At 47.7% G+C, this 14146-nt stretch overlaps 1 protein-coding gene across 1 annotated transcript in view; it reads left to right on the plus strand.

Moving 5' to 3' along the window:
- Positions 1-9161, plus strand: part of CDH24 (cadherin 24) — a 31845-nt gene extending 22684 nt beyond the window's left edge. Inside the window, exons 5-11 of the mRNA XM_029285539.1 lie at positions 2275-2465; positions 3279-3532; positions 3678-3814; positions 5111-5232; positions 5326-5440; positions 6154-6402; positions 8647-9161. Of these exons, the coding sequence (XP_029141372.1) occupies positions 2275-2465; positions 3279-3532; positions 3678-3814; positions 5111-5232; positions 5326-5440; positions 6154-6402; positions 8647-9161 (1583 nt within the window). The remainder of the gene's footprint in view (positions 1-2274; positions 2466-3278; positions 3533-3677; positions 3815-5110; positions 5233-5325; positions 5441-6153; positions 6403-8646) is intronic.
- The last annotated feature ends 4985 nt before the right edge of the window (positions 9162-14146 follow it).

Genomic DNA, 14146 nt, shown 5'->3' on the forward strand with positions numbered 1-14146 from the left:
CCCCCACCTCTCCTTTGAATTGCTGGCCCATCTTCCAGGACAGTTTACCTCAGCGATGCCTCAAAACCTGCAACTGGTGCAAGATACGACACTAAGGCCATTATCTAGACATCCTTCAGAGACTTTGAGCAGAGAGTCGGACTAAAAGACCTCCAAGGTCCCTTCCAGCCCTATGACTCTATGACCGCATTGCACCACCCCTAAATGAATTGCCCGACGTCTTGCTTTTTAAGCCAATGTTTCTCAAGATTTCAAGGTTTTAAGTCAATATTTCTCAACCTCAATAACTTTAAGACGAGTGGATTTTAACTCCCAGAATTCCCATCTTGCTGGCTGGAGGAATTCTGGGAGTTGAAGTCCACCCCTCTTAAAGCTACTGAGGTTGAGCATGCCGGTTTAAGCAACGCCGTCCAAGGCTCGTAATAAGGGTGGGCCCCCAAAAATGAAGATATCTCCTTCAGCTCAAGGACCAGAATGAAAGGACCTTCTAGTATCTAGTTAGTATCTCCTTGTGTGCAAGGACCGAGGACTCCTTGACTGCGTATCTCAGAGATGTGCTGTGCATGAAAGCAAAAACCTTCTGCTTTTTTGGGGGGAAATGTCTTTTCTTCGGACGTCAAGGAATATCAAGCATGACATTCGTCTGCCTTTCAGCGCCTGGGACACGGTGTCCACGGTGTCTGCCGTCCCTCAGACATCTCTTGGGGTTACTAGGATGTCTCTCCTCAGTGTTTACGTCGCGGGATTCTTCTTATGAGTTGCAACCCATCACCGGATGATCTGGAAAGCAGGAAGGAGGAGGGGGCGAGGGAAGGGAGGGGGCTATAAATATTTTCAGCCAGCCAGCCAGCCAAGCCATCCATCAATTTTAACAGCCCGCTCGACAAGTTCATCTTCACGATGTGTGAAGTAGATTGGCCGGAGAGGTGGGAACTGATGATCAAAAGAAGTAGTGCAACATCTGGAATAATTATGTCCAGCAAGCAATGCCCTGGAAATCAGCCAGCCTTGTAGCAAGGCAGACGACAGCAAAGGCAGAATATGGATCTGAAGCCGCTCCAATCGTAGAGTTGCTAAAGTACGAGGGGCTGCCACAAAGAAGAGGGGGGTCGATTTATTTCCCAAAGCGCCTGAAGGCAGGACAAGAAGCGACGGATGAAAACGAATCAAGGAGAGAAGCAATCTGGAACGAAGGAGGAATTTCCTGACAGTCGGAAGAATTAACCAGTGGAACAACCTGCCTCCAGAAGTTGTGGGTACACCAACACTGGAAGTTTTTAAGAAGAGACTGGACACCCATTTGTCTGAAATGGTGTAGGGTTTTCTGCCTGAGCAAGGGAGGGGGTTGGACTAGAAGACCTCCAGGGTCCCTTCCAACTCTTGTTATTCTATTCCATTCTAAACAGTGGAATAGAACTATAAAAGAAAGAAAAAGAAAACAAAATGTGAGTGGCAAAAATTAAATTATTTTTTAAAATTATTTTAAGTAATTACCGGGAGTCCTCAACAGACACATATCTTCCCCCCCCCAAAAAATTCGTGTCATCAAGCGAGACATTTCTCAAGTGAATTTTGGCCCGTTCTACGACCTGTCTTGCCATCGTCATTAAGTGAATCACCGCAGTTGTTAGGCTGGTAACGTGGTTGTTAAGTGAATCCGTCTCCCCCTACGATTTTGCTTGTCAGAAGGTCACCATAGAGAATGACCCAATTCCCGGGAATGTGCGACCGTCATAAATAGGAGTCGGTTGCCCAGGCGGCCGAATTTTGATCATGAGACCGTGGTCACCGTCGTAAGTGTGAAACACGGTCCTAAGTCACTTTTAACAGTGCCGTTGTAACTTCGAAGGGTGACTAAATGAACAGTTGTAAGTCCGTAAATTGAACTGTTGAATTGTCCTGCGGTATGTGAGGAAGACCTTGGGAAACAGGGAGGGGAGGGAGAAATGCTACTTAGAGAATGGTCAGATAAGAGAGAGCCTAGCCCACAACTGCATAAAGGGCAGAGGAAGAAACTCAGAAGGAACCCTCCGTTTCTCAGTCTCTAAAAGAGGCAGCGGCAGATTTGTACCTTTAGAATCTATTAAGGTCACTTTGCAAGTAATGTAGAATTAGCTCGTCAGGTGGTGCTTCCCGTGTGGTTTACAGCTGGCAGCCTGGCTGAGTAGGATGGGAATTGTAGTCCAAGGCGTCTGGAGGATGCCGAGTTCCCAAGGACGTGGAAAGCTTGAGAATGAAGTGTTTTGCTTGTGCTTCCACCCCATTTCTGTCTAGGTTCTTACCAGTTCTCTGTGGTGGAAACAGCAACTCCTGGGTCTGCGGTGGGGAGACTGCGCGCACACGACCCCGATGAAGGGGAGAACGCCCTGCTTGCCTACAGCATCCTGGATGGAGGAGAGGGAGCCGAGTCCTTTGCCATTCACACGGACATGTTGGGACAGGATGGCATCATTACTTTGAAAAAGGTGGGTGAAGAACAATTATGTGGATGTCTTCACTCTCCCTTCGTTCCTGGAAATTTGATGTGGGAGCCATTATCCATCCATCCTTCCTCCCTCCCTCCCTCCCTCCCTCTTTCTCTTTCTTTCTTTCTTTCTTTCTTTCTTTCTTTCTTTCTTTCTTTCTTTCTTTCTTTCTTTCTTTCTTTCTTTCTCTCTTTCTTCATCTTTCTTCTTCTTTCTTCTCCTTCCCTCCTTACCTCTCTCCATTCTATTTCTTTTCTTTCTTTCTTCTTTCTTTCTTCCCCGTCCTACCTTATCTCTCTCCATTCTATAGAAAAGGTCGGAAGCCATTGCACTAGACCAGGGGTAGGCAACCTTGGCTCTTTTATGACTCATGGACTTCAACTCCCAGAATTCCTCAGCCAAAAGATGGATTAGAACAGGGGTGGGGAACTATGGACCCCGTTATGACTGGTGGACTTCAACTCCCAGAATTCCTCAGCCAAAAGATGAATTAGAACAGGGGTGGGGAACTATGGACCCCGTTATGACTGGTGGACTTCAACTCCCAGAATTCGTGAGCCAGCATGGCTGGCTCAGGAATTCTGGGAGTTGAAGTCTACCAGTCATAAAAGAGCCAAGGTTGCCTACCCCTACACTAGACCAAACTGATTCTCATGTTCTTTCTATGGACAAAATGGTGTCTCAGAGACCCCACCAACAATTCTTGGCGGTTTGTACGTCCTGCACCAACTTGTCAAACCGTCTGCTTTTGCTCGCTTCTAATCACCCGTTTTCCTCTCGTTTTTGCTCCTCTTTGTGTGGATCGGCGAGCAGCCTCTGGATTTTGAGTCCCGCCACTCTTACACCTTCCGAGTCGAAGCCACCAACACGCAGATCGACCCTCAGTACATCCGGAAGGGCCCCTTCAAGGACGTGGCCACCGTCCGGGTGACGGTAGAAGATGCGGACGAACCCCCGGTCTTCTCCCGTCCCGAGTACCATCTGGCTGTTTATGAGAACGGCCCACCGGGGACCCCGGTGGGCAAAGTCACAGCGGTGGACCTTGACACCCCCAGCAGTGTCATCCGGTAATAGCTGGGGGAAACCACGAAACAGCAGGGTGGGAGCCGGTGTTTGTTGTCTTTGTTGTTGTGTGTGAAGTTCCAGTTACTCCATTTATACCTCGTTGCCGTGACAACCTGATACCCCAGGTGCCCACCCTCCATCTTCTAGATACTCCATCCTGCCGCACACGGATCCCGAGCGCTATTTTAGCATCAACCCGCAGGATGGCGCCATTCTGACCTCGGTGACACTCGACCGAGAGGCTTTGCCCTGGCACAATATGACCGTACTGGCAACGGAACTTGGTAAGGGCCAAGGGGATCAGGCTGGATACGGTGGGCGGGAGTCCGGGAGGCTACCAAGGTAGTGGAAGCTTCTAGTTTTGATTCATCAGTCCAGGATACAGATAGTCCTCAATTTACAACAGTCCATTTAGTGCCCATTCAGAGTGACAACGGCACTGACAAAAAGTGACGTACAATGATTTCTCACACAACCACTGCAGAACCCCCAGGCTCACGTGATCTATATTTGGACACTTGGCAACTGACTCATATTTATGACGATTGCAGAGTCCCGGGGTCACGCGATCCCTTTTTGCGACTTTCTGACAAACCAGATTCACTTAACAACCGTGTGACTAATTTAACAACTGTAGGGATTGACTTAAGAACTATGGCAAGAAAAGTCGTAAAGTGTATTTATGACAGTTGCAGCGTCCTGGGGTCAAGTGACCCCCCCATTTGTGACCTTCTCAGCTGAACTCCGACAAGTAAGGTCAACAAGGGAAGCTGGATTTTTTTAATGACCAGATGATTCACTTAATAATTGCAGTGATTTGCTTAAGTGTTCTGGCGAAAAAGGTCATAAAATCGGGCATGAAAAACCGTCTTGCTTAGCAATGGATTGTGATCATCCAACGAGGACTTACCTGGAATAGAAAAAGCAACGGCAATTGTTTATTAATTTTGTTCTCCTTCTTTTCCTTCTTTTTTCCCCCTGCATCCCTGTATCTGTTCGCTGCTCTCTTGGAACGGTGTCTACTCTCTGTTTTTGTCTTGCATGTGGAATGTGCATTTTTTTTTTTTTTGCGCACCGGCATTGTGGAGTTGGGCTGCGCTTTCTGTGTGTTTCCCTGTGATTGATTGATTGATTGATTGATTGCCCGTGTTGGCTGGATGGTTTTATTATGGCTGCCTGGTTTCACTTATCGGTCACGTTGGACATTTATGTTTGCCCACCCATGCACAAATGGGCTTCATCGTGCACCGTTGCTCTCTTCCGTCCCCTTAACTCTGCACGTCTGCCCACGTCTTTCAACCTCTTGACGTGATTTTCGCCTGTCTGGTTTTGTCGGTGGTACGATGATGGGCTCTTTCGGGGGGGGGGTGTTTATGAATGGGATCCAACCTCACCCCACTGGATTGGGGACCATGGATCTCATTCGTTCCCCGTGGATGACCTTTATGGCTTTCTTGCATGGCTGAATCGCGTGCCCCATTCGCATCTCATATCTGTCTTTCCCATTTTTCAACCGGATTGCCCTGCACATCCGGTCACGCGATTCCATGTTGCTCCTTACCCCCGACTCTTACTCTCAGACAGCCCCACACAAGGTTCCCAAGTCCGTGTGGCTGTTCAAATCCTGGACGTCAACGATAACCCACCCCAGCTGGAGCAGAGCTACGAGCCTTTCGCCTGTGATAACGCTGTCCCGGGCCAAGTAAGTTAAGGGGCCCCTGGGGTGCTGATGGGACAGGGTGGGGTGGGAGAGGAAGGCCCTGGCTGAGAAGAATTTTGGCCTTTTTTTGGCCAGCTGGTGCAGCTGATCCGAGCAGTCGACCGAGACGAGGACGGTAACACGAGCCGTATCATCATCCGTTCCCAGTCGGGGATCAGAGAGCCAAACGTCACTGTGCGGGATAACAAAGGTGAGACTCGCACGCCTGTCTGAAAATGTAGAATACAGTCTGCTTCCCTTTCAGAATCAGAATAATCAGTTGGAAGGGGCCTTGTAAATCATTTAGTCCAACCCCCCCCCGCCCAAGTAGGAGACTCTACACCATTTCTGACAGATGGCAGTCCAGTCTCTTTTTGAAAGCTTTCCAGTGATGAAGCTCCCACAACATCTGAAGGCAACTTCTGTTCCACTGATTGATTGTTCTCACGATCAAAAAAATTCTCCTGATTTCTAGGTTGAATCTCTCCTTGATCAGTTTCCATCCGTTATTCCTTGTCCGGCCTTCAGGTGCTTTGGAGAATAGGTTGATCCCCCCTCCTCTCTGTGACAGCCCCTCAAATATTGGAACACTGCTATCATGTTCCTTATGGGCTAGGAACTTGCACTGTTGACAAAAGGAGAGTAGACATTTTCAAGAGTACGTCACGAGCATGTTTAGCAGTGCTTCTCAATCTTAGCAACTTTAAGAGATTTGGGCTTCAACTCCCAGAATTCCCCCGCCAGAAAACTATACAAAACTATTTTAAAAGACCCTGTATTAATCAACATTATACTACCCCTTGGTTATGGTTGTACGTACCTACAACGTAAGGCTTGGGTTATTACTACCTACAAGTAACCCACCATTTTAGAAATATATTGGTCCTCAATTCACTCTTCTCCTTTGAATCTTCCCACCTCCAGACAATTCGGCCTCCTTGTTGCTCCGGGTTACCCGTCTGCCACCCCAGGGCGGGTTTCTGCTCGTGCCCCTGGAACTGGTGGATGGCGGTTCCCCGACTCGCACGGGATCCCCGACTCTGACAGTCAGCATCTGCCGATGTCGGCGAGACGGGGCCATGCAGACGTGTGGTCCTGAGGCGCTTGGATCTCCTGCTGGCCTCAGCACCGGTGCTTTGCTCGCCATCCTGGCCTGCGTTGGTACCCTACTTGGTGAGATTTCAGTTTTGCATGTTGATGACGTGGGTGGGAGAATAGCACTAGCACTAGCACTTATACACCGCTTCACAGTGCTTTGCAGCCCTCTCAGAGCTGTTTACAGAATCAGTGTGATGACCCAGGGCCCCAAACGGAGGCAAAGCAATTAGCTGGTCAGAATAATTGTCTTTGTAAGCACTGCCAACGTTCACCCAACAGCCCCCACATATGCTGGCACAAGTTCAATAAAACAGTCAGCGGAGTTCAACAGTTCTTTAAAGTAAAACAGATAACAAACAAAGTATGATCTTTTCAACGCCCAGCTTGCCTGTAATATGCAAACAGCAAAACTGAAGACAGCAAGGAAAACTCAGCGGGAAACAAACTTGATCCAAAATACAAAGAGTCCTGGTACAAGAGGTCACATCACAAGAGTTCACGTTTGTTCCCAACAAATGCCCCACCCCACAGCGTCTCCTTAAATACCTACTCCCCAGGTGTGCCTTGTGAAGTGGGGCGTGACGCTCTCCACCCGAACAAGTGAGCCTGCCTCCGTTGTTCCCTCCTCCTCTCTGCTCTCCTTGCTCTGGGATCTGGTGGGGAGGGGCCTTGCTCCTCGCCTGAGCTCTGCCTTCCCAGTTCCAAACTTGAAGGGCCCTGTCCTGCTTCAGCCTGTTCCTCCCCACAGTCCTCCGAAGCCACAGACACCCCCTCCCGGGCCTCAACAGGGAACTCCATGTCGTCCTCAGAGTCAGGCTTGGACGGAGGCATGACACTCAGCCTATTGCGCCCCAACAATCTGGGTCCTCACTCGAAGTGTCTCAACAAGGCAAGGCGGGGATCAACACTGCGTGCTGATTCCCAGGCCATGTGGAGAAAAGTCACTGAGCCTTGGGGAATGTTTGGCTAGCTGTACACAGTTTCTCCGGTAGGGTATAATGGTACAATGGTAGTGGAAACAACCTTGGAAAACAGGAGGAAGAGATGCCAATTTGGCAACAGTAGATAAGAGGCAGCTGAGTCAAAGCATCTCAGGAGGGACCCTCCCGTTTCATGGGCTGTAAAGGGGAAGGGAGGGAGAAATGTCCCTTCAGACTACAATGTTTTGTTAATATAGGTACCGTGTTTTCCCCAAAATAGGACCCACCCAGAAAATAACCCCTAGCCTGATTTTTAGGGTACGCCTACCCCAAAAATAAGCATGGGGATGGGTGGCCAGTACAGGAGGCGGTGAGCATGCAGGGGCTCACGGTGTCCAGTGCCTCTGCTTCTGCCTGCTGCCGGTGCCACCGTGTGAGCCTCCCGCAAGCCTCCCGTGAGCCAGGTAGCTGCATAGTGCATCCAGATCACCTGCCTCCCCCTGCCTCTGTCTCCGTGCTGGACTTACCTGCGCTGTGCCAAGGGGCCAATGGGCAGTGGCTGCTGCTAGACACCCGTCGGCCCCGTGCGCTCACCACCTCTTGTGCGCATGCTGGGAGGGGTGGGGTGCTCGGCTGGGCTGATCACCCTGATACCGTGTTTCCCCGAAAAGAAGCCCTAATGCATATAAGACCGGGTCTTATTTTGAGGGAAACACAGTAAAAGAGATAAAAGAGTACTTGTGGATTTTACTCCGCTAGTTGCTGCTGACTGTAGGGGGTGGTCTCCATTTCAAGGCCACTGAGCTAGCGCTTTCCAAAGGCATTTCTGCGGTCAGGTGGCCAGCATGACATCACATGTCACACTGTTACCTTCTCGCCGAAGTTTATCTACTTGCGTCTGTATGCTTTCGAGCTGCTGGTTTGCAGGAGCTGAGCTGAGGACGGGAACTCACCCTGTCGCATGGAGGTCGGGCTTGAACCTGCCAGCTTTCCCGCCAATAAGCCCAGCATCTTAACTGCTGAGCCACTGTGCCCCCCCACTCTGTTAATAGAACCTTACAATAAAATAGAATTAACTTGGCTGGCAGTGCTACCTCACAACCTAATCTTCAAAGTCTGAAAATACGTTTCTCCCTGTCGCCTTTATAGCCCAAGAAATTAGGGAGGATGTCTTCTGACCTGTCCTGTCCACTATACAGCTATGGGCTCAATTACCTGTTATCCGATTGTTCCCTCACCTGTGTCTCTTCTCCTTGTCTCCCCAGGCCATTCCCACACACCATTACATACAGACAGGGTGTTCGCAATGGGTTGTAATTCTCTGTAATTAACATCTCGCCTTCTCCTCCTGTTGGTCCATCCGGCTTCACCAATGCGCCAACTTCCTGCTCGCATCTAGCCCTGGTGCTGCTCTTTGTCGCCCTCCGGAGGCAGAAACAGGCTGCGCTGCTGCCCTTTGAGGAAGAAGACGTTCGTGAGAACATCATCACTTACGACGACGAAGGCGGCGGAGAAGAAGACACCGAGGCCTTCGACATGGCTGCCCTGCAGAACCCGGACGCGGCCCCTCCACCCTCGCAGCAACGGCGCCTCCTCCGGCGGGACGTCCTGCCCCGTCCACACTTCCCACCGTCCCTGTCCACCCGGGTACCACCGCAGCCCCACGATGTGGCCAGTTTTCTGACAGCCCGCTTGAGCGAGGTGGACGCCGATCCTTCCGTGCCTCCGTATGACTCCATCCAGGTGTACGGCTACGAAGGCCAGGGTTCCTCCGCCGGGTCTCTCAGCTCCCCCGGGTCTTCCTGCGCTGGGGACAGCGATGGTGGCGGGTACGAGTATCTGGAAGAATGGGGGCCCCTCTTCCGAACGCTGGCCGAGCTGTATGGTGCACCAGAGGGTCCTCCTCCAACTTGAGCCCTCTCGGGCCTGATGCCTCCATGGAATAGCGTGGACCTCGATCCCCTTCCTCTGTTTTCGGTTGCTCGTTCTGTGTTCCGTCCACCAGCTTCCTTGTTCTCAGTTTGGGATTTGTCCATGACAAGCTCCATCACCTCATGGGTTCCCAAATCCTTCCTGTTGACCTCCTCTTGTTTTGCTGTATCTGTTTCTCACTGATGTTTTTCCTTCCATTTCTTTTGTCTGTACATCTTGTTTTTCCTTTCCTTTCCTCTTTCTATCTTCCTTTCCTTTCCTTCTTTCCTTTTCTTTTCTTTCCTTTCCTTTCCTTTCTTTTCCTTTCCTTTCCTTTCCTTTCCTTTCCTTTTCCTTCCCTTCCCTTCCCTTCCCTTCCCTTCCCTTCCCTTCTCTTCTCTTCTCTTCTCTTCTCCTCTCCTCTCCTCTCCTCTCCTCTCCTCTCCTCTCCTCTCCTCTCCTCTCCTTTCTTTGTTTTCTATATCATTCAGGGTTCTCGTCCCTCTCTGTCCACCGTCCACTTTATCCTCGTTTCCTCGTCTTCTCTTCCCCTTTTCAATTGCTCGTATCCTATTTCCCCCCTCTGTCTCGACTACCTTTCCCGCCCCGTCCTGTCCCGTTTTGCAAGGGCCCTCTTTTAATTTTGACACGATTTGTGCTGTGTTTCTTATGTTTCCTTTCCCCCCCCCCGTCCCCGCCCGAATTCCTAATATCTAAAATATTCTATGCATTCATCTTTCCCCCCAAATCCCTTGGTTCCAGACTCCCTACCTTCCTGGATCCTATACTATCCAGTCTTGCCAGCATGGATTGACCTTTCATTCAAACTGCATCTCCCAAGCCCTGACCGCAGAACCAAACCGCCCGGCTGACCGTCGGGTCTCTTCAATTCTATCGGTGGAGTTTGCAGCGCCGTGGACTTTGGGCCCGTCTCCTTTCCGACACCAAAGGGACGGACAAAAACAACAACAACGCTGCGTCTCCGGACTACTCTTATTCAGTCTAGGGAGTTCAGGAAAAATCGGTGTCAGGTGGGAACATCCATGTTATAATTTCGTAATAAACGATTTATTTTCTAAAAAAAACCCCAAAATCGAATTGTGTGCGCGGGCCACAAACGGGTTATTTTTTCCGCTTTCAATTTTGTTTTTATTAATTTATCAAAATGTAAGATAGAAAGGAAAATTACAAAGGCCAGGTGAAGTCCTCGGCTTATAACAGTTCGCTTAGTGACCGTTGAAAGTCACAACGGCACTGAAAAAAGGGACATAGGACCATTTTTCACACTTACGACCGTTGCAGCGTCCCCACGGTCACGTGATTTTACATTCGGACGCTTGGAAACTGGTTGGCATTCATGACGGTCGCCGTGTCCCGGGGTCATGTGACCCCTTTTTTGCGACCTTCTGACAGGCAAAGTCGATAGGGCAAGCCAGATTCACTTAGCGACCGTTCTTCCCGATTTAACCACGGCAGCGATTCGCTTAACGACCGTGGCAAGAAAGGTCGTAAAATGGGGCAAAACCCACTTCGCCAATTTCTCACTTAGCAAGCAAATGTGGTCGTAAGTCAAGAACTACCGCTAATGGAAAACTAGGGGAAAGAAAAAGAGAATGTGGGGTAGAAAGGGACAAAGGAAAAAAAGGAATTGACTTCCAAATTCTGGCCCAGTAGCAGGTAAATAACTTTACGACCTCAATTTTTTACTTTTACGCAATAGTATGTATACTAGCCTTTTCTCTAACAACCAGCCTATGTAATCAACAAAAACAAAATCAAAGTTTAACTTTTTTTTTTCATCACAAACACAAAGTCCAGAAGCGATTTCCAAATAGAGATTGGACAACCGAGAAGAGACTGGACAGCCATTTGTCTGAAATGGTCTAGGTAAGGGGTAGGCCATCTTAGCTCTTTTATGACTCGTGGACTTCAACTCCCAGAATTCCTGAGCCAGCCATGCTGAGGGGAAAGGGAGAGGTTTCCAAGCTGAGCCATGCAGGCTCAGGAATTCTGGGAGTTGAAGTCCACGAGTCATGAAGGGGCCAAAGTTTCCCTCATGCTGGCTCAAACAGAGGAATAAGGAGCTGATTAGAGCTAGGACAGGGCTAGGCCACCTTGGCTCTTTTATGACTCGTGGACTTCAACTCCCAGAATTCCTGAGCCAGCCATGCTAAGGAAAAAGGGAGAGGTTTCCAAGCTGAGCCATGCAGGCTCAGGAATTCTGGGAGTTGAAGTCCACGAGTCATGAAGGGGCCAAGGTTGCCTACCCCTGGTCTAGGGCAGGGGTCCCCAACCTTGGTAACTTTAAGACCTGTGGACTTCAACTCCCAGAATTCCCCAGCCAGCATACTCATTGTGGCCCTCCTTACTCTCTTATAATCCCTTCCTCTCCAATCTCCTCGCTTTAAGGGATAGGAGAAAAAAACAAACAGGCAAGGCTGGCTGGGGAATTCTGGGAGTTGAAGTCCACAGGTCTTAAAGTTGCCAAGGTTGGAGACCCCTGGTCTACAGTTTCCTGCCTAAGCAGGGGGTTAGACTAGAAGACCTCCAGGGTCCCTTCCAACTCCCTTTCCATATTATTATTATTATTTATTATTATTATTATTATTATTATTATTATTATTATTATTATCATCATCATCATCATCATCATCATCATCATCATCATCATCATCATTATTATTATTATTATTATTATTAAACACAATTAAATATATTCTCTTCTTTGGATAAAGGAATCAATTTAACAATCTCTGCTTTTCCTCGCTGTGGGAAATAATATATTTTTCTCTTTGCTCGTTAATCTTTATAGACCATCGTAATTTCTGTTCATAAAATTCACCGTATCCTTTCAAATTTTTTAACCCTAAAGGGGGGGGGAAACCACTTATTCTAAATTTTAAAACATGAAACTTTTCTTTAAAACCATTTCTAAAATCAATAAGTTCTAACTAATACATCTTTTTTTTTACCGTTGCTTTTTTTTTTTAACTTCCTCTTTAACACACATACTTTAAAATTCACTTTCAACAATACAGGCAGTCCTTGACTTACAACGGTTCATTTAGTGACCGTTCAAAGTTACAACGGTACTGAAAAAAAGTGACCATTGTTTCACAGTTATGACCCTCGCAGCATCCCCATGATCAGGTGATCCAAATTCAGACGCTTGGCAACTGCTTCATACTTATGACGGTTGCAGCGTCCCGGGGGGGTCACGTGATCCCCTTTTGCGACCTTCTGACAAGCAAAGCTTAACAACGGTGGCAAGAAATGTTGTAAAATGGGGCAAACCTTTGCTTAACGACAAATGTCTCGCTTCACGACAGAAAATGGGGGCTCCATTCTCGTCGTAAGTCGAGGACTACCTGTAATTTACAAACTTTAAAAATTACTCAAGCGTTTTATATACAAAGGAGTAAAAAAACAACAACAACCCAGAATCCAAATCACAAAACGAGATTAAAGCTTTCTTTCAATTAGGTATATATCACACCAATAAAAATCCAGCTAACTGCCATTTAGCTCATTAAATTTAAATCTCTCCCTTCGATTTATACTCACAGAATAAAGTGTTTTTTTTCTCTTTTTTTAAGAAAAAGGGGTTATTATTACCCACACGGCTGCAGTCCAAAAATGTACTCCGGCTGGCTGCGCATTCCGGAGATCCCCGTACAGACATCTGTCACCGATATAACTAATTGGAGTAAGGATTTTTATTTGATCGGGCGGCAGAAATTCCCAGAAAGAGGACATAAGTGGTTTCTAATATACTAGCCCCTCAAGGACCTTTATAATTGCAAGCACAGCAATTGATCAAAACGGATAGGCAAGGGGAAAAAAAAAAAAGAACATATTTTATAGAGGTTGAAATTGAAGGAATTTTTCAGCCCAAAGCCGCCAAGCTCAGTTGGAGGCAAAAATCTTCCTTAGTCCTCGACTTAACGTCCCTAAGCGAGGCGGTGAAGTCGGGCCTGATCTTACAATCTTTTTTTTATTTTTTTCCACCAGTCGTTAAGCGAATTGCACGGTCGTTAAACGAATCTCGCTTTCCCCATCGACTTTGCCTGTCAGACATGGAGATCACGTGACTCCGGGACATGAGACATTGCTGGTGGCTGAGGGCTCAAATTTGGATCGCGTGACTGTGGGAATGCTAAGTGGGCCGTAAGTGCGAGGACTGTTGTATACCACCTTTTTTCTTTCTTTTTTTTATTTATAAAGTTTTATTATTATTTTTTAACAGAATCCAACAGTAATCATTCAACAAAAACGTGTTGTCTTGAGTATCTTATTCACTAATACAAATTAAATTCCTAATCCCGAAATCTTTTCTCTAACCATGGATAAAAGAGGTCCCAAGTTTGAAAATGTTCTGTTTCTTCTTTTTTCTTTCAACCTTAAAGTCAGTCTGTCCGTTTCCGCCCAGTCTAGTATTTTTTTTTATTATTTCTTCTCCTGGTGGCGTTTCTTCATTCTTCCCATATGGTGCAAATATAATTCTTGCCGCTGTTATCTGTATACCACCTTTTTTTCGGTGCCGTTGTAACTTTGCACGGTCGTGAAAGAAATAGTTGTAAGTTGAGGACGACCTGTATTTCTTAATATTCATACTAAGGAAGCACCCTTTGCTAACTCCCATGATTCCCAGCCAACTTGGCTTCGTGGTCTCTTGGACCAAAGCCATCTATTTCTCCACGCAAAGAATCAGAATCAGAATGGAGCTGGAAGGGACCTTGGAGGTCTTCTAGTCCAGCCCCCTGCTGAAGCAGGAGACCCTATACTATTTCAGACAAGTGGCTGTCCAGCCTCTTCTTAAAAACTCCAGCGTTGAAGCACCCATAACTTCTGGTGGCAAGTTGTTCCACTGGTTAATTGTTCTCACTGTTAGGAAGTTTCTCCTTAATTCCAGGTTGCTTCTCTCTTTGAGTAGTTTCCATCCATTGTTTCTTGTCCTGCCTTCAGGTGCTTTGGAAAATAAATTGACC

This window comes from Protobothrops mucrosquamatus, unplaced genomic scaffold (genome assembly GCF_001527695.2).
Source record: "Protobothrops mucrosquamatus isolate PMUCROS unplaced genomic scaffold, P.Mucros_1.0 scaffold1835, whole genome shotgun sequence".
NCBI lineage: Eukaryota > Metazoa > Chordata > Lepidosauria > Squamata > Viperidae > Protobothrops > Protobothrops mucrosquamatus.